Raw genomic sequence first — 23,330 nt, 5'->3', positions numbered from 1 at the left:
TAATGAAGGTAATTAATTATACACGCTTGGCATACATTAGGCTCATCTGATGAAACCAAGTATTTTATATTAGCCGGTTGTAATTAGGGCCACAAGTGTATGGTATTATTTTAATTACATTAATCATGGATTCCTCAAACTTGTACCTAATGTACTTGCCACAAACCCATTAGCTAAAGTCAATGAATAAAGCAAAGGTTATGAAAAAGTTAATACTAGAATATGCTTGACCTCTTGGACAATTTGACCTCATATTTTTCAATTTGAGGTACTTACACTACTTCACTACTTCTTTAGCACCAAGTTAACTTGTTTAGTTTTGGGTTTATATATATATACTATTAATTATATTTTTAGATAAATCAAGGGTGAAAAATCATGTTAATGAGTTTTATATATATATATATATATATATATATATATATTAATTATATTTTTAGATAAATCAAGGGTGACAATTCGTGTTGATGAGTTATGTTTGTGTCATGTCAAAGCCTAGGTATTCAACTACATGACTCAACTCAAACTCGGTACGAATAATAATCATGTCAAAAACATAAACTTAAATATTGTCTAATTATTAAACAAAACACATCATATAACTTGTTTAATAATCATGTTGAGTTAGGTCTTATACATGCCTATATAATTAATATTTAATAATCATATTAAACATGTTTATAGCTAAATTAATTAATTTATTTAAAAATAAATTTAAAATGGGTCAAATATGAGTTAAATATTTTAAAGATATAATTAAGTAATGACAAGATTATTAAATGGGTCAATTTGGCTGAAATTTGTATTATGCAAGTTGACTAAAAAATTATTTATTTATTAAATGAGTTATGCAAGTTAATACGAATTTAACTCAAACTCATTTATACTCAATTTAAACTCATAAAAAGTGTGTTGAATTCAGTCGTATTTGAGAATTGTATCAAATTTTATCACCCCTAAAATAAAATAAGCTAATATGTTGACCAATATTATTGTCATGAAAAAGTTATAACTAAGAAAATTTATGATTTGATTTTCTTTCAATATTAATAATTCCATTTGATAAAACAGAAGGTGGAGAAAAAATAATGCCCTTATTGCATAGTCTATTTTATTTTATTTTAATCACAATTTTTTTTATAAAAAAAATAAGGCAATATTTAACCATACTAATCATAGCCAATTTTTGTGTTAAAAGAATCTCTTGCAATTCAAATTATTTAATTATCAATCAATTGAGTAGGGCCCTAATATGATAACAATTCCTTTAATTTTGCCTCTCCTTTAATCATGTCTTGATTAATCAATCATTTCATTATGACATTGACGGTACCCCTTAGTCATGGATTAATAAAGATTATGAATCCAGAAGATTTCTTTCAATTTAAAATTCCACTTGTTTCATTTTATATATACTGTAGATTGATTCTCTAGCTTATTATAATCAAAAGCTACTTTAATTTTTATTTTTTAAAAACATTATTGTTATGGTCTTTGTTGTACTATATATACATTAATCTACACTAAATAATTTAAATATTTGATTATTGAATAATTTGTGTGTGAATTTAAATATTAAATATTTTAGTTGAAATAAGGGAAATGCAGTCCGGACGAGAGGTGGATCAAACCCTATACTTCCTGCCAAATCATACTCTGATATAATGTTAAATTATCAATTTTCTTAAAACCTTAAATTTACAGGATTTGAACTCAATGTATATATCATATTCCTTAACACATATCACTAAGGGTTCCACACAACGTCATCGATTTGAAACTAATTTTAAAACTATCATATTTTTCATAAAATTTTGTATTAGTAATACTTTTATGAATTATAAATTTATTATGATGAACAGAGAACGCAATCATGGGTATATGACTTAAATCAAAGCCCCTGATTCATGGGTTGTGGTCTCAATCAACTAAAGTTTTTGCAGTATACGTGGTGGCCAGAATTTGGATTTTTCAGTGAGAATTCAACGATTGAAAGTGCAATGATGTACTACAAACATTTAAGTGAGAGAGGCCCTGGTAGGGAACCCACTTTTCTTGTATGTATATGTGGATGGAAATTTGTACTGCAATCAGTGTGACCTAACCTCCTAGCAATCCACATGATGTAGTTGATGTTGAACCCAATCTATGCATTCGCTCAAATTATGGAAGTTGGTATTGAAAATGATTCCAAAAAAGTTTTGGGGGTGTTGTCATCTCATCTTCTTTCTCATTGATTTGTTTCTTATACAATGACTTCGATCGTAAATCATATTTTTCTAATATCTAGATTGTCTAATATTGTTCTCTTTTTTCCATATTAAATGTCTTTGCTTTGTGCATTGTTTGGTTATAGGTTCGAACAAATTTTCTCCTTAGACTATAAGTATGTCTTCTTTGTGTATTTTAGAACTCAAAAATATTGCAAATGTTTTTGTCTAGTTTCAAGTAAATAATTAGCATAGGTATAACCTTTTTTTTAGTCTACTTCTATTTCTCCCTTAAATGGTTCATTCCTTTTTTTTCTCTCTTTGAAGGTATTATTCTTGATATACAACTCTTGTCTTGTCCTAAGAATCTTCATTTTTCCCTTAGTTTTACATCCAAACCACTTGTGTCATCAACTCCTACTACTCACATGTTTAAGAACCTTTGTAGATCTATATTAAAAGGAGGGTGAACACAATGAGATTTCTCCAACTAAACTACCCACCATTTAACCATCAACTTTTGAAAGTAGCTTATTCCCATTATAGATCCTATGAGTACTCCATTTAATCTTAATCCTCTCATTGGTTTTAAAGAAGTAAGAGAACTACTAATCATTATCATTTGCTAAATACGTTAATTTCGCTCATTCCTCCTCTTTTTTTCAATCCTTTATTTTGTCTCTCTTCACTATTGTTACTCTTAAAATTTACTATATGGTTCTCTCTCATCCTAGCTGGAGAGCTAGTACGATAAAATGAGGTGAATGCTCCATGCAGATGGTCTCCTTTAGATGCCCATGTAAGAATGTATTCATTATGTCCAATTGGCGAATGTTCCATTTTGAAGAGAGGGATAGATCGATAACAAGATGAATTATGATTGGTTTAACCACATGGCTAAAATTTTTATTATAGTCCACTTCGATGTTTGTATGAAACCCTTTACAACTAAACAAACTTTGAAATGATCAATATAATAACAATTTTTTTTATACTTGACGTAATAAATACTTGTACCAAAACCCACCCTTTGCAAACAATCGGTCTTTGAAATGATTAATAAAACCATTTTTTAATGCCGAGAAACAAACCTCATGTTTTATTATCATGAATGACTTGAAATTCCTTTTTCATGAAACTTATCCAACAAAAATCCCTAAGAGCAATCTTCATGATCTTTAGTTTGCACAAAATGGGGTCATGCACATAGGAAGATAGTGATGATGAAGTGACATCATTTTCAATGTAACTCTCTCCTAATTTCCTGGAGTTTGAACATTGTTTACATCATTTTACCCTTTCAAATTCATCAACTAATATTCCCGCCTCCTGGCTCCCAGTCATTGCCCCCCAGCAAAGAAATAAGTACAATTACAAGAAAAAAATTGAAGAATCATTCAACCATTCATGGAATACTAGTCTTGAGCCCAACGCCTACCTGTTGATTTTGCCTTGAGCTTTGGGGTCTTGCTTTTGTATTTTCTCGACTATTTTGTAAGGCAATTCGGAGAGCCGACTAACTACGAAAAATCTTCAAACTAACTTACTATTTTATCCATGCATCATGTTTAATATTATAATCATCATCCCACAATTAAAATGGAATTTTGAGGGAGAAAAACGTAATTTCACAGAAGACTCTAATGTTCTGCACTAGTACAAGAGATCATTTCGAGATGGTTTTTGGTAGTATGAATAAATGTAGGGTTATTCGATTTAAAAATGGTTATTGAAAATTAATTTTTAAAATTTAACCCTCCATTATTTTTTGATTTCATTTGGATAAAAATACCTTTATTATTGTCTTGTAAAATAACTATACCTTTCGAAATCTACATATAAATACTTGAAATAGTAAATGATATTTATGTCAAAAATTGATTACTTTTCAAATAAAAACATATGAAGAATTACATTAACAAGTTTGAGCATTATTTCATCTCTTTTAAATAATTAATTCATAAATGAATGTGACTATCCCATGTTAAATCTCAATTTAGCAAGCTTTGCATTTTTATTTTTAACATAATAACTTCTATTTCATCCATAATTTCACTTTAAATTACTAAGATTATGTTTGTTCTAATTTTGTACTACCTTAGTTTTTGTTTTCAACTTTAAAATATTCAAAAATAATTTTAATAATTATGTTTGATAACATATTTTAATTATTTTATTTTTTAAAAATTAATGAAAATTCATGGAGAGAACCTTTTGAACTCCTTGTCATATACTAAACATATTTTCTTTTTCTTATTTTAATGAACAAGAACAAAATTATAACAACAATACATAGTTAATATTTTATAAAAATAAAAATTTAATGTAAAATTTATTTACTTTTTCTATTTATAAACTTTTATCAAGATTTTGATGTCTTCCCATGGTATTGTCATACATTATTATGTCTATTAAATCCATATGAAGTTGGGTAAATCAACTTAATAACTTAAAATAACTTAATGATTGAAAGACTTAATATATATCAATTTCAAATCTTTGTTGTAAACATGTTTTAAATGTAAGTAAGAATATATTAATTATTTTAATTTAATAGTTATTTTTAATTTTAAGTTATAGTATTAAATTATTTTAACAAACATATTTAATTTATTTAATAACTTAAATTAAGTTATTAAATCACTTTAAATCATTAAATTAATTTACCATACACATTTAAAATTAAAATAAATCACATGAAACACAAAGCTTTCTATAGTAATTTCCCCAACCATGTAGTTTAGAAATGGTAAAAAGCTATATTATATCCCACATGTAATTCTTACCTTTTTATTCTAAATTTACATTCTTAATTAGCTCCTAGAAATAATTCTCATTTTGCATAAGAAAAGTGGCCAATTAAAAACCATTTAGAAAAACTTTTCATTAATTCTTTTACTAAATTAAAAATATAGTCATACTGGGTGTTTAGTAAAACATACTATTTAATGACTTAAGTTAATTTTAAGTTAAATTATTTTTAAGTAGTTAACTTAAAATTGATTACTTATTTTCTACTTTAAGCATTAAGATCATTTAGTAAAATTAACTTACAATTTATTTTAAGTTATCAAATTAACATATTTATCCTCATTAATTATAATTAATATTTATTATCATTATATTTAACTAATATTTATTTCATTAATCTTAAACAATAAATTTTTGTATTAAATATCCATATTTATAAATATATAAGATAACTTTAAAATATTTGTTATAAAAAATGACTCATGTCTATGGAGCCATAATGGTTAAATATACTTTCATTATATGTTAAAAAAATATTTAAAATTGAGAATAAGCTAGTTATTTTAACTTAATTCTTAAAGTTATTTTTAATTTAAGTTATGATATTAAGTTATTTTACCAAACATGTTTAATCTACTTAATAACTTAAATTAAGTTATTAAATCATTTTAAATCATTAAATTCATTTACCAAACTAACACCAACAAATGAATAATGGGCTATAAAAAATAGTTTAGTGATGATAATTAAACAATGGTTTTCAAGAGACCACTATATGTATATAGGGTTGTTCTTATGCTTGGGATAGACTAGTATAGTGGGGAAGAATACATGGAATAAGATATTTTTATATTAGTTACACCAAATGATCAAACTTAGGGCCACAAGCATATAGTGTTATTTTAATCACAACTTGGTTAATCATGGGATATCAAAGTTTGTACCTAATGTACTTGCTAGGAATCCTTTGGTAATGGCCAATATAAAATAATAATTATGAAAAAGTTGCACTAAATCATTAATAACAAGATTATTCTTCACCCTTGTGGACCTCATAATTTTCAATTTGAGGTACTTGCAGTACTAATTTGGCATCAAACTTAACTCGTCAAATTTTTTATTTTCTTAAATTTCATTTTTTTTAATTAATAACTTAAATCAACTTTAAGTTAAACTATTCTCTAAGTTATTAATTTAAAATTTTACTTTAAGCATTAATATTGTTTAGTAATATTAACTTGAATTTTTTTTAATCTAAATAATCAAATTGGTTTATTTATCCTCATTAATTTTAAGTACTAACTTTTGTTGTCAAAGATGTAATGGTCATTTGTTGGAATAATAATAATAATAATAAAAAATAAAAAGAGAGAAAGAGATTTCAAATTCAAAATAAGTTAATTATTTTAAATTTATACTTAAATTTATTAATCAACTAAATATGATTATCAACTTAATAACTTAAATTAAGTTATTAAGTGTTTGTTTGGATGCACTTCTTATTTTGTATTTTTTAAAATAGAAAATAACAATAGCTCTTATATAAAATCCCATAATTATTAGATGCTTACATTGAAAATGTAGTCATTTAAAAAAAAGTGAGATGTCAAAAAGTTTACTACCCTAAACTTTAAAGTTTTTAAAATAATTTTTAAGTACATAACATAAGTATATACTTTTTGTATAAAAATTTTACTTTTTACAGGGATGTTTCTATTGAAAAAAAAAAAAACAATAAATGCATCCAAATGAAGTTTATCTTATATTAAGTCATTAAAATTTACCAAATGCCCTCCAACTCTTTTTCAAAGTACAAATCAAGTTATATTAAATAAGATCAACCAATTAATAGTAGGTGCCCCCTATCCCGAAAAGGCTAATTCTTGAAGATACCTTACCCCGGAACAATTTTTTTCAATTTTGGCCCCCTACCCTATGTTTTTTACTATGACAACAGTGAGAGCAATACATGAAATATGATATTATCATTAAGGCCACAAGCATATACTAATGATATTTTAATCACAACTTGATTCTACATGGAATATCAAAATTTGTACCTAATGTACTTGCTAGGAATCCTTTGCTAATAGCCCATGCATAAAACAAAAATTATGAAAAAGTTGTACTAAATTATTAATATCTAGACTATACTTCAACCCTGTGGACCTCATATTCTTCAATTTGAGGTACCTAGAGTACTACTTTGGCAACAAGCTTAACTTGTCCAATTTTTTATTTTTCTATATTTTATTTTTTATTTTATTTTTGGTTAAATTATTTCTCTATTAATTAATTTGGTAGGGCCTTATATAAGAATAATCTTATCAATTCTTCCCAAGGGACAGTGACAACTACCCTTACTAGATATTTTCTTTCATTTTCAAGTCCTACTTGTTCTATTTTGGACTTCAACTTAATTTAATTCAATTTTTAAATTAATTTTTTTAATTAGCAGTTCGGTCTTTCACGGCCACGTAGATCTAAAAGTGTTACTTTTTTTCATGTAAAATTAAATTATAAAAATTTAATCATTTAATTTATGTGCTTTTTTAAAAAAAAATTAAATATATTTGTAGATGGATATTAAGATGTTGTTTGCTTTTTTAACTTTTTGTTGAAAGCAATTTGCTTTACGATATATAATTATTTGTTTTTTTTTTTGTTTTTTACTTTTTATTAACTTTTTTACTTATTTCTTAAATTTTTTATTCAATATAAAAAGTAAAATATTTATTTTTTTCTTAACATTAAAATTAACATGTTTTTTTTGTATTTTTTTAATACCTAATATAAATAAAATATTAAAAACAAAACAAGCAACTTAATACTTAATATTTTAAGTACTATTGGATTGTGAAGTTTAAATTAATTTTCTTGCGCTTTGCTAGGGATGTCGAAAGTTAAGCTACTTGATCAACTTGCAAGGGCTGAAGCGGGCAACACTCCATGGAAAAGTTTTTATGTGATGATTGACGAGTTTACCTTTATTATATATTTTAACTCTTCTATGTTTTAAAGTTTTGTTTTTTAGAGAGTACAACCATAATTGAAAGACTTTTTAAGAGCTTTATCATTGTACTTATTTTTTTTTATTAGTAAATTCTTGAACATTGGTGCACTTCGTGAACGTAGAGATTATATTAATTGTCAAACTACGTTAAAAATCTCATATTCTTCTTTATTTTATGTTTGTGTGTGTACGTGATTTGGTTTACAAACACTATTTACTTTTAAATTTTATCTAGAATTAAGTAAAAAAACTAAATATTATCTAGACATTTCACATAAAATTTGATAATTCTTTTTTATTAATATTTTCTCTTTTCATGAGATGAAGAGTAACTCACTTTTCTTTTGTAAGTTATAAATTTGATCTAAAAATTTAAATCATTAAATAATGGACTATACAAGCTAATTTATAATTTCAATGACAAATTCAATTCAATGAGAAGATGGGGAGAGATCTACAAGCATTAAGTGTGAGAAGGCATGGCATGGGAACCCACTTATTTTGTACCTATAGGTACATTGAGACCAACATTGCGACCAATGTACCCTAACCTCCAAACACCTCATATGCACTACCAATCCAACCATTGACTCAAATAATCAAAGTTTATGTTGGAAAAATCACCATGCTTATTTTGTATTGATATATAGCCCCACAAATTAAATAGAAGACTACCCTACTAGTAATAAATGTTTTGCACACAGTTCCTTGGTACGGTTGGTGCCTCGTGTCACAAACCTAAAAAAATGTCGCTTGCTTGTTTGGTATGATCTCTAGACATAGAGGGATTAACATTTTGATCCATCCTTCATGGATATACATGTGATAAAAGGGAAATGAATTATAAAAGTAAAAGGAAAATTTTAGGTTATTGATGTTGGATTGTGAAGTTTAAATTAGTTTTCTTGTACTTCGTTTGAGATGTCAATAGTCGAGCTACGCGATCAACTTATGGGAGTTGAAAGGCGCAGCATCCTTGGAGAAATTTTTTTTTATGTGGTGAATGACGAGTTTGCTCTTATTGTATATATGTAACCATTTTATATTTTAGGGTTTGACTTTTCAGCGAGTGCGATCAAGAGGTTTTTTTGAGTGTTTCACCATTGTATTTCTTTGTTTTTCCTTTTATTAGTGAATTGTTGAGTGTTGGTACACTTCATGGACGTAACGATTACATTGATCATTGAACCATGTAAAAAATTTTGTGTTCTTGATTTTTTGTTTATGTATATGGGTGATTTGGTTAACAATGAAAACTAAAAATCGAAATTACATGTATAGTTAAAAAAAAAGTTTACTATATATATATATATATACTATTTAAGAAACTTCTCATATTAATTGATGTGGGATCTCATTCTTTGAGTTTGCTGTCAAAGTAGGTTTTTTTGAAAGAAAAAAAAATATCAATCTAGATTTGTTTTTAAAACATTTACCAAAGTAGTACGTCCATGCCACACCGGTATCTATACATTATATTTCTTTTATATTCTTTCATGATAAAATCATAGTTGATGATTGTGGTTTTAACTTTAAGGTAAACCACAATTGTTGTCGGTTTAATCTTAAAGCTAAAACCACAGACACTAATTGTGGTTTCATCATGAAAAAATAATACAATAAAAGTTGATGTAGCTAAAAGATTGGTTTAGTAAATATTTGAAAAACTAACCTATACATAAAATTCATTTTTAAAAAGTGATTACTTTTCCGACAAACTCTCTCATTCTTTAATTCTATGTTTTAAATATGAGGATTAACATTATTAAGAAAAATTATCAGTCGTATCAGAATTATTTTATGAATCTTACTTTCATCCATCTAAAAAATAAAGCATCATGTCTTTTCTCTTTACCACGTACTCCCATGGTTTTCACCTATGGTTTTTTAACCCTACTCTTCACTTGATTGAGATTGAAATGAACCCTCTAAAGTCTACATATTCTACAATTCAATCTCATTTAACAAATGGAAGCTATCATAATCATGGGATTTTGTCTCGATTTTACCATAGATCTTGCTTTGTATTCTAGTCATGGCCTCTAATAAAGAAAGTAATACAACCATGGGAAAGGTTAAAGAATCATTCAATCATTCATATAAAATTAGTCTTGATGTGAACTTTGAAGCCAGTGCAAAAATTTTCAAAGGCCTTTGTGGTATCCAAAGAAATTGTTTGGTTTTGGCTTCAGTTTTGGGGTCATGCTTTCGTATTTTGTTGACCATTTGTACGGCAACTCCCAAAGCCAACTGACTAATAGTCAAGCTTGGAACCTTTTTAATTAGTATGCTATTATCTATACATCATGTTTAATAGTATGATCTCTTCATTAATTTGCCTAAAGAGAAAACTCATACCCTAGTATGTTTAAGAAAAAATTTATAGACCCGCCAAGTCTTTAATGATCCTAATCTTAGTATGGTTTAAAATCTTGATAGACTTAAGATGTTTTAGTATCAGTTTTCGATATTTTGTTTGAATATAAGAACTTAAAAAATTTATTTTTATTTTTAAAGTTAAAAAAAGGTAAGATTTATGTAATATTTTTAAAAATAATTTCCATAAAAATGAGTTTTTTAAAATTAATTATTACATTTAATATAAGTTTCTAAGAATATTTATATCTTTTACAATATAACATAAAAATTATATCAAATGAAGACTTATAAAAGTCCAAAAAAAAAATTATTAACCTATGAAGTCAATATGGAATTTATTCTAAAATTGATTTTCTTAGCTTCATCATAGAAAAAACCACGGAGACTTTGACCAAAGATCAATAAATAGACATTTTGATTGAGAAAAACGTTCTTTCCATAAAATTATATAAGTCCATATAATTTTTTTTTTTTTTTGTAACTTCATTTTATAAACTTCAAAAAAAGTTTTCAAATTTTTTGTAAGAGTCGGTCTGTCAATGCTTTTACAAAACATTTTTAGTATAAAAAACATTTTTGAAGAAAAGTCTAATAAGAATATATTATTGAAAAATTAAAAATTATTTATAATTTCTTAAAAAATATTTGATTAGTAATTCTCTTAAAAATATTTTTTTTTAAAATTATTTTTATTAAAAGTTCTTAGAATAGAAACACAGTCAAATGCGTGTGTATGAAGGAGAGTTGTTGCCATTGACTCTCTGAAAAATCCCTTCTCCGGTATGGAAACCGTCACTAACTTACCTACCACCTACCATTTGTTTTCCAATAAAGACTTCCATGCCCAGCCAAAAAACAAAAAAACGAAAGCTAAAAACCAAGGTCAATTCAGAAGGGTTCCAAACAAACCCTTAGACAAAATTATTGAATGAGAAACCCTAGCCAGCCCTGGTTTTGAGTCATTATCAGGAGACCCGCCTCCATTCAAAATCTACTCTCAAGTTGAGAATATTGAAGGTCCCCACGAAATACAACAGGCCTTTCCAAGCAGTCCAAGAATTGTACAGTGATGAATGTGAATAGACTACAAAGGGAGCTTGTACGTACTTGTGAATTTTCATGTCTTCTTCCTATTCTAATTTCCAAATCCTGCATGTGCCTCATTAATTTTCTTCCTTTGTTTGTTGGCTCCTTAGAGACATGTAATCCAACAATCATGTGTAAAAGATCTTGGGTTTTCAACTTCATTGTGGAACCCATTTTTTTAGACTTTCCCAATTACTTTTTTACAAATGCAATGATTTCCTTTTTCCAAGGCAAAAAAAAAAGAAAAAGAAAAAAATTAAGAGAATTATGGCTCGTTGAATCCGGAAGGACTTTATCAACTTCATTGCCTATAAGGGTTTAGCAATATTATATGTATTTCCCGCTTTATTTTCAAATATGATATTGACCTTCTTCCATAATGATTTGATTAAATATATGTATATTGGCCACCATCTACCATCAACTTGCGTGTAGTTTACTTATATCATCACATGCTGAAATTAGTTAAAAAAAAAAAAACTTAATTTAATTATCGATTCTAGAAACTGATAAGACAAATTAACTTGGAATATCACGGTTAGTTTTGAATTCAAACTATTGACGCACAAGTTCAAAAGTTATAAAAACCCAAAGATATTTTGAATATTCTTTTTTTGTTTTTTGTTTTATTTATAAATATTGCCCATTTTGACTTAGACAAACTCCCGTGACTTCAAAATTAAGAAAAATACATTATATATATATAGTACTAAAAATTTTTTATCTTAACCTATGCGAGACATGACAATATAAATATATTTTCTAACAAATGGGAGTACATAGTGAATAGAAGTTTCCATGCATGGTTCGATAAATTTTGGGGTTCATGTTTTCTCTTTTGGTTTTATTGGATTCTAGAGGAAATAAATATGAAAATTATAAGAAAATAATTCTTTTTTTGTTTTAGGGGAAAAAGATAAAAATCATTGAACGAGAAGAGTAATTTTCAAACTTCCATCAATTTGATTTAGATAAAATAAGAAGTAATCTCTTTCAACATTTGTCCTCCACTTTTTCTTAATTTTTTTTCTCATATTTTTATTTTACAATTTTCAAATAGAAAAAAAAATCATTTTTCTTAACATTATTTTTCTTTTTCTAGTACCTACTTTTCAAAAACTGAAATAGAAATATGATACAATAATCGATGGTTTAAGACAACGATTACAAACCCTTATTACATATTAAATGTCAAAAATCAAAAGAAAAAGAAAAGAAAAGAAAAGAAAAGAAAAGAAAAAGTATGATCGAAAAAGAAAGGTAAACAACAATACATTAAGGTAGTTTTGGTTTTTAGTCACCTAGATGTTTGTTGATAGGAAGCTCTAGTGACATCTAGGTTTATTAAACTAATTGTTTGTTCAAAGTATGACTTTAAAAGGCCTAAATGGTAAATAATTTTGGAAACTTCTTCATGACTTTGAACCAGTGGATTCAAATTTGGTTTGTGATGACAGAAAAGACTATAGATTAAGATGGGAGACAATTTGTGATGCACTCACTGACTAATACCATCCATAGAGTCCTTGATTGAGATACCAAACAGCTGGAATCTGATCTTTCAAAGAGAGAAATGGCTTCATCCTTAACTTTCAGTGGGAAATATATATATATATATATATTTTTTTTTTTCCTAGACATTTGCTCCCTCCAGGCACATGCTAGCTCCACTGGTGTTCATAATGAATGTTAGTGGCATTTGTTTTTATTTTTATTAAATAACTTTCATCTCTTGATCTTTAAATTAAGGTTAGTTTCATTGATTGCGGTTATTTGTAACTCAATACTTAAGCTTATGTTAAGTTAATAGGTTATCAAGGTCTAGAAAATATCAATTTGAAAAATATATTTCTAATAAACATGGACATTTCATTTTCACTAAACACTATAAATTTTAAACATATTCCATGCTTTCATAGGTTAGGACTCGTGTTTTGAGGAAAAATAATGTATTTGAAAAAAAAAATTTATAAACTAAATCTTCTATCAAATTAATTCTCAAATTAATGATCTCATCCACTTGGACATCCAATGGCATGAGATTTTGTTTTTTAATTACAAAATCATAGTTAGTAGTTACGGTTTAGAAAAAAAATTAGACATAAAATCATAGTTGATGACGAAACTTTAAATTTAAACTTAAAATCATAATCATTAGACTTAAACGGTAATTTTAACCATTTTTAAACAAATTTAAATCCATAGTTACCAATTACAATTTGCTAACTACCCACATAAATAAGACGTGTTAATCTAAAAATTATTTTGATAATGAAATTACTATGTAAAATTTTTGTTTTAAAGAAATCAATTTTGCTCAAACTCTTGGGGCACTCTTTCTTTAAAATAGAAAAGCAAGTTGCAACAACCATTTAAGGCATTTAAATTATGTTTTGAATGCCATAAGGCCCCTTAATTGAGGTATGAATGATTTATCTAATATCATAAATGTCTCTCTAATATTTTTATATGTCTAAACTTTATTTTGGTTGATAAAACAACTTCATTAATTTTATTTTATTTATTTATTTATTTTGTTGAGACATTGTATTTTAGGTTTGATAAGCCTTCAAAAAATGAATTCATGAACAAGATACATGTTATGATTCAAATTCAATTAGCTTGACATAAATTGTTAATCACGCTTTTGAGTAAATTGATAGCTTAATATGATATTAGAGTTTTATATCAATAAATTTTATTATATATTTATTTATTTATTTTTGGTCAAATTGACCATTTAACATGAATGTACGGTATTTGAAAATTATTTTTATAATATTAATCTAACAATTTTTTAATAAGTATCACGTTTAAATCATGGGAATTAAACATACAAGGGAATCACTATATTCACATTAGATGACCAACCTATTGGATGGAATAACAAATTGAGAATGTGTAAGGCCCAATTTGGTACTTGTTTTTGAAAACAATTCTAAAAAATAATTTTTGAAAAACTACTATATAATATTTTATAAAACAAAAATATGTTTGGATACCTGAAATATTTTTAACTTGTTTTTAATAATTTTAAATATATTTTAAAAATAATTTTTATTTTCGATACTTTATTTTAAATCATTCTACATGCTTGTATTATTATTTTTTTAAATGGCTCTCAGCAAACAAGGGAAAACAAATGAAAATTAAAATATATTTTCTAAAAATATCATGATTTATATTCTTAAAAACATAAAATAGAAAATACTTTTTAATTGTCAAACATTTAAAAAAAAAAAAAACTGTTCTAATTAATAATTACCAAACAAACTCTCAACCTCCCCTCTCACCCTTTAAAGAAAAGGTGATTAACATTAAATGTAAAAGTCAATTAATTGGAAACTATGTCAAATCAACTCAATTCCATCCTAATTTGGATTGGTTGATGTCATTTTGTACACAACATAAGTTCTTTTAATTCAAGAATGACAACTCACACTAGCCCAATTTTCAAAAGAGATACAATTCTTTCCAAATAAACATTTAATAGTTCGTAATTCATTAAATTGAGCATTTGAAATTATACACCATTTGTAAATATGTCTAAATAGGATTCTTAAAGGTGAATTTTATACTTTTGGATATATATATATATATATATATATATATATATATATATATATATATATAATGTTTTGAAATTTATTTAAATACGAGAGAATGAAAATATATTTTGATCATTAGCTTTCAAAATTACCAATTAAAGTTAGCAGACTATGGATTTTTTATCGTTATTTAAATTTTATATAATAATCTATAAATAGTCTATCTCAACTTATTAAAGATAACTAATGAAACTCTTTATTTATTGTGTTTATAGTGGTTTTTCCTTATAATTTTTCCCTTCCTCTTCTCATACCCTTTCCTAAATTCACGTCTTATATATTTAAGAAGTAATTTTTTCGTATAATTAAAATTTAAAATATAAATATTTTTTTCCTATTAAAATATAGTATTCAAATATAAAATCAACTGCCTTGTGAAAAAATACCCCAAACAAGTCATAAATATCCATTAAGAGAATTCCATATGAAAGTATCATGCAATGGATCCATCATGAAGGTGACTAAATAGTTTTGATTTGGTAAGTATGATGCATGTCACATGCCACTAGTTTATACAATTTGGCTAATTTTGGTACATTGGGTCTATGATTTTATGGTCCACCTACCTATGGGTTACTAGCTATATAAAAACTTTTTCATCATCACCAAGGTAATGTTGTACTTTTTTTTGTGGAGCTTTTAAGAGGTATTAATTAGAGATTTTAAAGCCAAAATAGTGTTTTTTAAGAAAAAAAAAATAGATATATAACCCACCCAAAATATTGACTAAACTATTACTTTTAACCCAGGATCATCCACATGATTTTTTAGTGTCAAATATCATTAAAATTATCCTAAAAACCTAAAAACTATGGGTGATAACTGTGATTTTTAAAATATCCTTAAAATTGTAGTTTTAAAATTTTTCTTAAAAATTGTGGTTTTAAAAGTATTTATAAAATTATCCTAAAAATCTTAAAACCATGGTGACTTTAAAATTTTTCTTAAAATCACGCTCTACAGCAGTGGTTTTAAAATTTTCCTTAAAACCATAGTCATATAATTGTGGTTTTAAAAATATTCTTAAAATTATCATAAAAAGATTAAAATCATGATCAATAATTATGGTTTTAAAATTTTTCTTAAAATCATAATATAACTGTGATATAAAAATATCTTTAAAATTATCCTAAAAATTTTAAAACCATAGTCAACAACTTGTTTTAAATATCTTTTTGTGGATTGGAGTTTTACTATGAGGATAAAAAAGTGGGATTAGAATGAAGTGTAACAAAATCATAATTAATGACTATGATTTTATGAGGAGAGCATGTCAACTTCGTTTTGTATAATATAATATGATTATGTCAATTTTTTTAAAAGAAGTATTATTTCCATTAATTTTTTTTAAAAGTGTTATTTTAGCCACAAACTCATTAATCACAAGTATTCGTAATTTTTTTAGGAGCTTTTAATTATTAATTTTTGCACAAAATTATATTTTTAAGGTATAATTCATAAATACTGAATTTAATTACATAAAAATAATAAATATTTCCGTTTCTAGTTCTTGTACCATTAAAAGCAAAAAGTTAAACATTTGTCAGGTGCAAAAAATTACCTTTTCAGCCAATTATTTAAGGGAGTATGTAAAAAATAGTATTATTTTAAAATTTTTAATTTGGTTAAAAATAATTATTTTTTTATTTTATTTATTACAAAATAATAAGAAATTTATCATCGATAAAAGTTGGGCTCATAAAAATACTATGAGTTTATTTGGAAGCGTTTCTAAAAATAATGTTCGAGAAAACTGTTTTATGATATTTTCTAGAAAAAAGTATATTTGAAAATTTAAAATATCCTTAATCCATTTTTTTGTATTTTTTAAAAGTAATTTTTTATGGAGCCCTTTATTTTTAATTATTTTAATAATTGTACAATTTACAATTATTATTTAAAATAACTTGTTGAAAGCAAAGAAAATAACTTTAAATAATTAACTCTTTCAAAAAATCAATTATGTTTTTAATTTTGAAAAATAGTTTTAAAAAAAAAATAAAAAATTAAACAGTTCCCAACACATGCTTCATGCCTCCAAACTCATTTAATTGCCAAAAAGTAATCCAATTCTAAAAAAATTTTAAATCGATAAATAAAGAAGAATTTTATTTCATTTGATTAGTACTTACAATGTTATATGAAAAATATAGTAATAGTAAAAAATAAAAGTAGTAATTGGTGTAACATCATCCTAAAATTAATAAATTATTAAATAAATTTTACCATACTCAAAGGCGGATCCCCCTGCATGCCCAATGTGGCATATGCCCCCTCTGAAATTAAAAGGAAAAGAAGAAAAAATGTCCTCAAAGGACCCTTCTCATAAATAGAAGAATAATTTCTTTATTATTAATAGACTATAATACATTTTGTTCAATTTTGATCCCCATCCTCGACCCTCGACCCTCAAAATAAGGACTTATATGTTGTCCCTTCAAGTCATTTGTTGACTCCGCCACCGACTAGACTAAAGAAAATGAACATCTTTAAATTAAATTTATTTATTTTTATTGGACTCCAAAATTAAACTTCTCAATATACAATAAACCGTAGAGTATTTGTTCAATATCACTATAATAAATATTTAAAATTGAGTAATTACCTCTATTTTGGACTTTGTTAACTCAAATTCAAATTAAAATTTTCAAAAATTTAAATTTATTTCAAGTTTGTAGATGTACACTAATTAAATAAATTTATTAAAGAGATTAAATCCAAATCAAATAATTTTAGTCATGACCAATTCTAAATTTTGTAGTCGAAAGTACAAAACTTGTACATACCAAATTCAACCCATTTGAGCTCTCTTACATATTTGAGTTTGACCTCCATGAAGTCAAAATATGCCCAATTTTTGGACCAAGAAAATACATTGATACCAAATTCAAACTTTGGTTTATACCCATTGGGAACGCGGAATTATAAGGTATCCTTTGATTTTAATTTATTTTTAAAAATATCTTAATTATATTTTTAATGAAATGAAAATTTTAAATCCCGAGCCCAACTCAACCCGAGTCAACTCGACTCAGAATGATGTAAAGATGATGGGATAAGGATGGTTTTGTAACGTATTGATTAGAGCATGAATGTCATGTGGACCCATAGCTTGTAAAAATTGTAATTTGATTATTTCTATACAATATTGCAGGCCTAATGGAGGGTCTCTCTTCATATATAGGAAGGGAAAGAGAGAAAGAGAGGGAAAAAAACATCTAAATTTCTTCATATATAGGAAGGAAAAGAGAAGAAAAAACTACTCGATTTCTCTCTATCTCTCCCCTTTGTCATGTTGTGCTGTTGGGTGGGTGGCTTCTGTATGTATTCCCCCATAAAAAATGTGGCCCTGTGAAAGCCTTCTCCTTTAAATCAACTCAACTCTTTCTCTGTCTTTCGGATGAATAATTCATCATTTCTTATACCGCTCTCACTTTTCTCTTTATAAAAAGGATTAGTACTACTTTTGTGTGGTACAGATCGTGGCTATACCAGCTCCAAAGGTGTCAGAAAGGAGGAAGAAGAAAAGGTATAAGAGGGAGGGAGGAACACCAATCATAAGGGAGAAAAAGGAGAGAGCAAAAATTAAAATTGGAGAATGAATGGTGTAATAAATCCTGAAGCAGATGATTACTCTGAGTTTGTGGAAGTTGATCCCACTGGAAGATATGGCAGAGTACTCAAACTTCTCTCTCAGTTTCTATCTCTTTGGCTTTCTCTGTTTTTCTTGGCTTCTGATTTGGGTTCTGATTCCTGGGTTCCATTTTTCTTTTGGTTGTTTGGCTGCAGTACAATGAAATACTTGGAAAGGGAGCTTCAAAGACAGTGTACGGATTGAGCTTTATGTTTTGCAGTGATTTTTTTTATGCCTGTCTATTTCAGATACCTGCTAATTTTGGTTTTTTTTCTGCAGTGTCTCGATTTTTTTTTCTTTTTTTCTTTGTTTTTTTAAAAATTTTTGGATATACCCATTTCAGATTTCTTCAAAATTTGAGCTTTGTGGGTCTTCAAAAAGACTTTTTCCAAATGGGTTTTTGGTGGATTTGTGATTGACTGGTTGTTTTTTTATGCTTGATCGGTGCAGTTACAGAGCATTCGATGAGTATGAAGGCATTGAAGTTGCTTGGAACCAGGTCAAGCTTTATGATTTCCTGCAAAGCCCTGAAGATCTTGAGAGGCTCTACTGTGAAATTCATCTCCTTAAAACAATGAAACACAATAACATTATGAAGTTCTATACTTCTTGGGTTGATACTGCTAATAGGAACATCAATTTTGTCACTGAGATGTTCACTTCTGGGACTCTCAGGCAGTAAGTATCCTCGAATTTTCTGGTCATTTTAGTATGTGGGTCGTTGAGATTTTTACCGGTTTAAATGGGTTTTCTTGCTTTTCTATGTTTGATCATGATAGGTATAGGCAAAAGCACAAGAGAGTTAACATTAGAGCAGTGAAGCATTGGTGCAGACAGATCTTGAGAGGGCTTCTCTACCTCCATAGCCATGACCCACCTGTGATTCACAGAGATCTCAAGTGTGACAATATTTTTGTAAATGGCAACCAAGGAGAAGTTAAGATTGGTGATCTAGGGCTTGCTGCAATTCTCCGAAAATCACATGCTGCTCACTGTGTTGGTATGTTTAATTGATCCAAACCCCATGAAATTTCTTCACAGATCACTATACCCACAACTGAAAATTAGTTGAATTTAGTAAGGGAAGGTGATTGGTTTCATCTTAAATGGTTTTGGGTCCTGTTTTTTATCAGGGACACCTGAGTTCATGGCACCAGAAGTGTATGAAGAGGAGTACAATGAATTAGTGGACATTTACTCTTTTGGTATGTGCATCTTGGAAATGGTCACTTTTGAATATCCATATAGTGAATGTACTCATCCTGCTCAGATCTACAAAAAGGTTATCTCGGTTAGTACTCACTCCCTATATCTTTCTCTCGTTCTCTCCATTTGTTTGCTTTGTCTCTATGTCTCCACATTGACATGCCTTGTTGCTTTAGGGGAAAAAACCAGATGCTTTATATAAAGTGAAGGATCCGGAAGTGCGAGAATTTGTTGAGAAATGCTTGGCTTCTGTGTCTCTGAGGCTCTCCGCTAGAGAGCTTTTGCAGGATCCTTTTCTCCGAATAGATGATTGTGAATCCGACTTGAGACCAATAGAGTGCAGGAGAGAACCTGATGATATGGTTCCTCTCTTAAGACAACCTTTTCTTGAATACCATCATAGTAACAACTCTTTCAGTAATGGATACTCCAATGCTGTCGATTTTGACGCCCATAATGGATGGGGGTATCAACCACTTGAGATGGAACCAACTGGGATTGAGCTTTTTGAGTACCATGAAGACGAGCATCCTGCAAATGTGGACATAAGCATCAAAGGGAAGAGGCGGGAAGATGATGGCATCTTTCTAAGACTCAGGATTGCAGATAAAGAAGGTCAAAAGATCATCTCCTTTTGCCTTTTTTTTTTTTTTTGTTATTGTTTGATTTTCCTTCCTCAAATGAAGCATGGAACTCTCTCTTTGCAGACCACATTCGTAACATCTATTTCCCATTCGACATTGAGATGGATACAGCATTGAGCGTTGCAACTGAAATGGTTGCTGAACTGGATATTACAGACCAAGACGTGACTAAAATAGCAGATATGATTGATGGGGAGATAGCATCCTTGGTCCCTGAATGGAAGCCAGGGCCAGGAATAGAAGAAACTCCCTGCTTTGCAACCTTAAACTTGTGTCACAATTGTGTTTCCAACCATACATCTAATGGTTCCCTCATGGATATTCTAGCTAACAATCCAGGCGCCAAGAACTTGCAAATATTCCAGTGTTCAAATGGATGTGCAGCAATGCATGGCCGGTTTGAGGAAATCACTTACCAAGTTGATGGGGCTGACCATCACATACCAGAGGGTCAATCAGAAGAATTGCATTGTACAGAAATTTGGGATAAGCATGAAAGTCGCGAACTTAGCTCGGTAAGCTCTGGAGAGAGCCCTTCTGATGAAGAATACGAAAAAATAAACCATTCAATCATTAAGGATGAAAGAGGATCAGGAACTGGAAATGTTGTTGCGTCCAATGTGAAAAATTCTATCAGTCATTTACGTAATCCTAGCTCTTCCTCGGCAATTCCTTCAATGTCTTGTGCCCTCTCAGATGATTATGAGAACGAAATTCAGCAGGTATTGAGGTGGCTGAAAGCTAAGCATCAAATGGAAATGAGAGGACTTAGAGATCTACAGTTAGGATTTGCATCAAAGCCTTCAAGTTTGGATAACAGACAACTCAAACCTGACAATGAGGGTCTTTTCTCAACACTCTCAAACACATCACAAGGACACAACAATGGGCTATTCCTGAAATCTTCTGCCTATGACAAGCATTTTACTTCTAATTGTGCTACTCAAGTCAACAAGTGCAGCCCCGATTTGGTAACCCACGGGGCCCGAAATTGTGAGGCGAACAAGGGGTCCCGAAGTGCAGAGGACATGGTCCATGTGGTTACTGCCAAGAGTTTCTACACTGCAGGCTCATTGCTTCCGTGCCCAATTCATAGGACAATGTCCCTACCAGTTGATGCTGTTGATATATAAATCTGTAAGGCACCTTTTCATTCTTTTACAAAATTTCATACTCAGAGGTTGTATAATTATCAATCTTCACCCCCCTTTTTGGCTCTATTCAATATCAAATCCTCCTTCCTGATGTTTTCTTTTCCCTCTCTCCAAAGTTCCATTAACAGGCCACAGAACTGTGAACCTCCATTCTCCTCACCTTGCTATCATGCAACTGTCCCTCTTCTTGGTCCTCCCCTCTCAGTTAATGAGAAAAAAAAAAATAGGTGTCAGTAATTATGAGGAAAGATGTAAGAATGGGTTCTTGTGGGGTCTCCAAGTGTAATGACTTGGTTGTGAGTTCGAGTCCATGTGCAATGCCCATTTACCTCAGAAGTTTGAACTACCAGACTAGAGCATCTAAAAGCCTAATCCATTGGGTAACATTTAATGTGTTAAACAGTGTGTGAGAGAGGGAGAGAGTTATTACTCTTTTAAGACACTCAGTTCTGTACCCATTGGGCGGCCATTGGATGTATATATGAATGTGTAGGGAGAGTTTCAAACTTTTAATATTGTTTGGAGACTGAGTTGCAGCTCTGCAGATGCCAGTGATGAAGTGAATTATTTGGTTAGTCAGTCATAGCTGGCCAATGAGAGGTTTTCTCTGAAATATCAGTCAGTCTTTTGCAGGGCCCCATCACTTGATGGCAATTATTATAGGTCCATGACCCCACGAAAGTATCATATTCCATGCTTGTTAATCTACTTCTATTATGGAGGGGTTAGCCAAATGGTGTGAAGAGTTTCAATTAATGGGAAATGGCCCCACACTGAAAACTGGTCTCAATTGGGTGTGCTTGAGACAGATGGATCATACCCAAAAAAAAATAAAAAAAGAAGGAAAATTGCCAAAGGGTGAATCACCTTATAATTTAATAATTATGTTCAAAAGATGACAACTATTTGGAAGCTGATTTGCATGGTCAAACATAAACACCCCATCAAACCCATGCCGCAATAAAGAAAGGGAGGAAAATCCTTGGTGATGCAAAGGTTGAGTCATGAGTCATGAAGCATCAAGATATTTCCATGCTTGTGAGGATATCAACATGGAAAGTAGCATGTATGGTTCCAAAATTCACCAACCCCATGGAAGATATTTTACATATTCGAATGTATTTAGTCATGCCCATATGGAATTAATTGAAAATTAAATTGGGAATACATTAAATAGATATGGGATTTCATCTTCTTAAACTTTTTTTTCTTGTCAAATTTTTTTATAACATACAATCCATAAATACTCTTAATTTTTTTTAGTAGAACATGATTGCAGCATCATCGTCAATGATAAGGATTGTCATTAATGGGAGATCTACTTGTTTAAGCACAGAAGCCATTGCTGGTAAGCATTGTTGTTGAAGCTGATATTTAAATATGGTGGTGGGGGTGTGGTGAGTGAATGGGCAAATGGGCTAGAAAGAGAGAGGTCACTTTTGAATGATTGAGAAGCTTTTTCATGTTATTCATCTTTCAACAGCTGAATAATTGTGAAAATGATGATATGAAGTGAAGTTTGCTTTGTTTTTATAACTTTGTGCATATTACCTCAAACTGCCCATCAAAAGAGATATGGTTGGGTCAAGAAAAATTAAAGTGTCCTTCACTCAAACCCTCAACACATATTCCTTTTGAATTGCTT

General features: G+C 28.7%; 1 protein-coding gene across 1 annotated transcript; it reads left to right on the top strand.

The window, feature by feature from the left end:
• Positions 1-18,222: 18,222 nt before the first annotated feature.
• LOC100854301 (probable serine/threonine-protein kinase WNK9) lies at positions 18,223-21,776 on the top strand. Its single transcript, XM_010661626.3, has 8 exons — positions 18,223-18,398; positions 18,527-18,723; positions 18,837-18,874; positions 19,132-19,359; positions 19,461-19,681; positions 19,815-19,972; positions 20,064-20,502; positions 20,595-21,776. The coding sequence occupies exons 2-8, from the start codon at positions 18,646-18,648 to the stop codon at positions 21,662-21,664; spliced, it is 2,232 nt and encodes a 743-aa protein (XP_010659928.1). The 5' UTR covers positions 18,223-18,398; positions 18,527-18,645; the 3' UTR covers positions 21,665-21,776.
• Positions 21,777-23,330: the final 1,554 nt, after the last annotated feature.

The sequence above is a fragment of the Vitis vinifera genome, chromosome 14, assembly GCF_030704535.1.
Source record: "Vitis vinifera cultivar Pinot Noir 40024 chromosome 14, ASM3070453v1".
NCBI lineage: Eukaryota > Viridiplantae > Streptophyta > Magnoliopsida > Vitales > Vitaceae > Vitis > Vitis vinifera.
The sequence above is the reverse complement of the archived record's forward strand: the minus strand, read 5'-3'. Positions and strand labels throughout refer to the sequence as shown.

Excerpts from the sequence above, each read along its gene's own strand:
- LOC100854301 (XM_010661626.3), top strand. The coding sequence starts at position 18,646 with ATGAATGGTGTAATAAATCCTGAAGCAGATGATTACTCTGAGTTTGTG. Across the intron at positions 18,875-19,131 it reads AAGGGAGCTTCAAAGACAGT|TTACAGAGCATTCGATGAGT; the intron begins GTACGGATTGAG and ends TGATCGGTGCAG. Across the intron at positions 20,503-20,594 it reads CAGGATTGCAGATAAAGAAG|ACCACATTCGTAACATCTAT; the intron begins GTCAAAAGATCA and ends CTCTCTTTGCAG.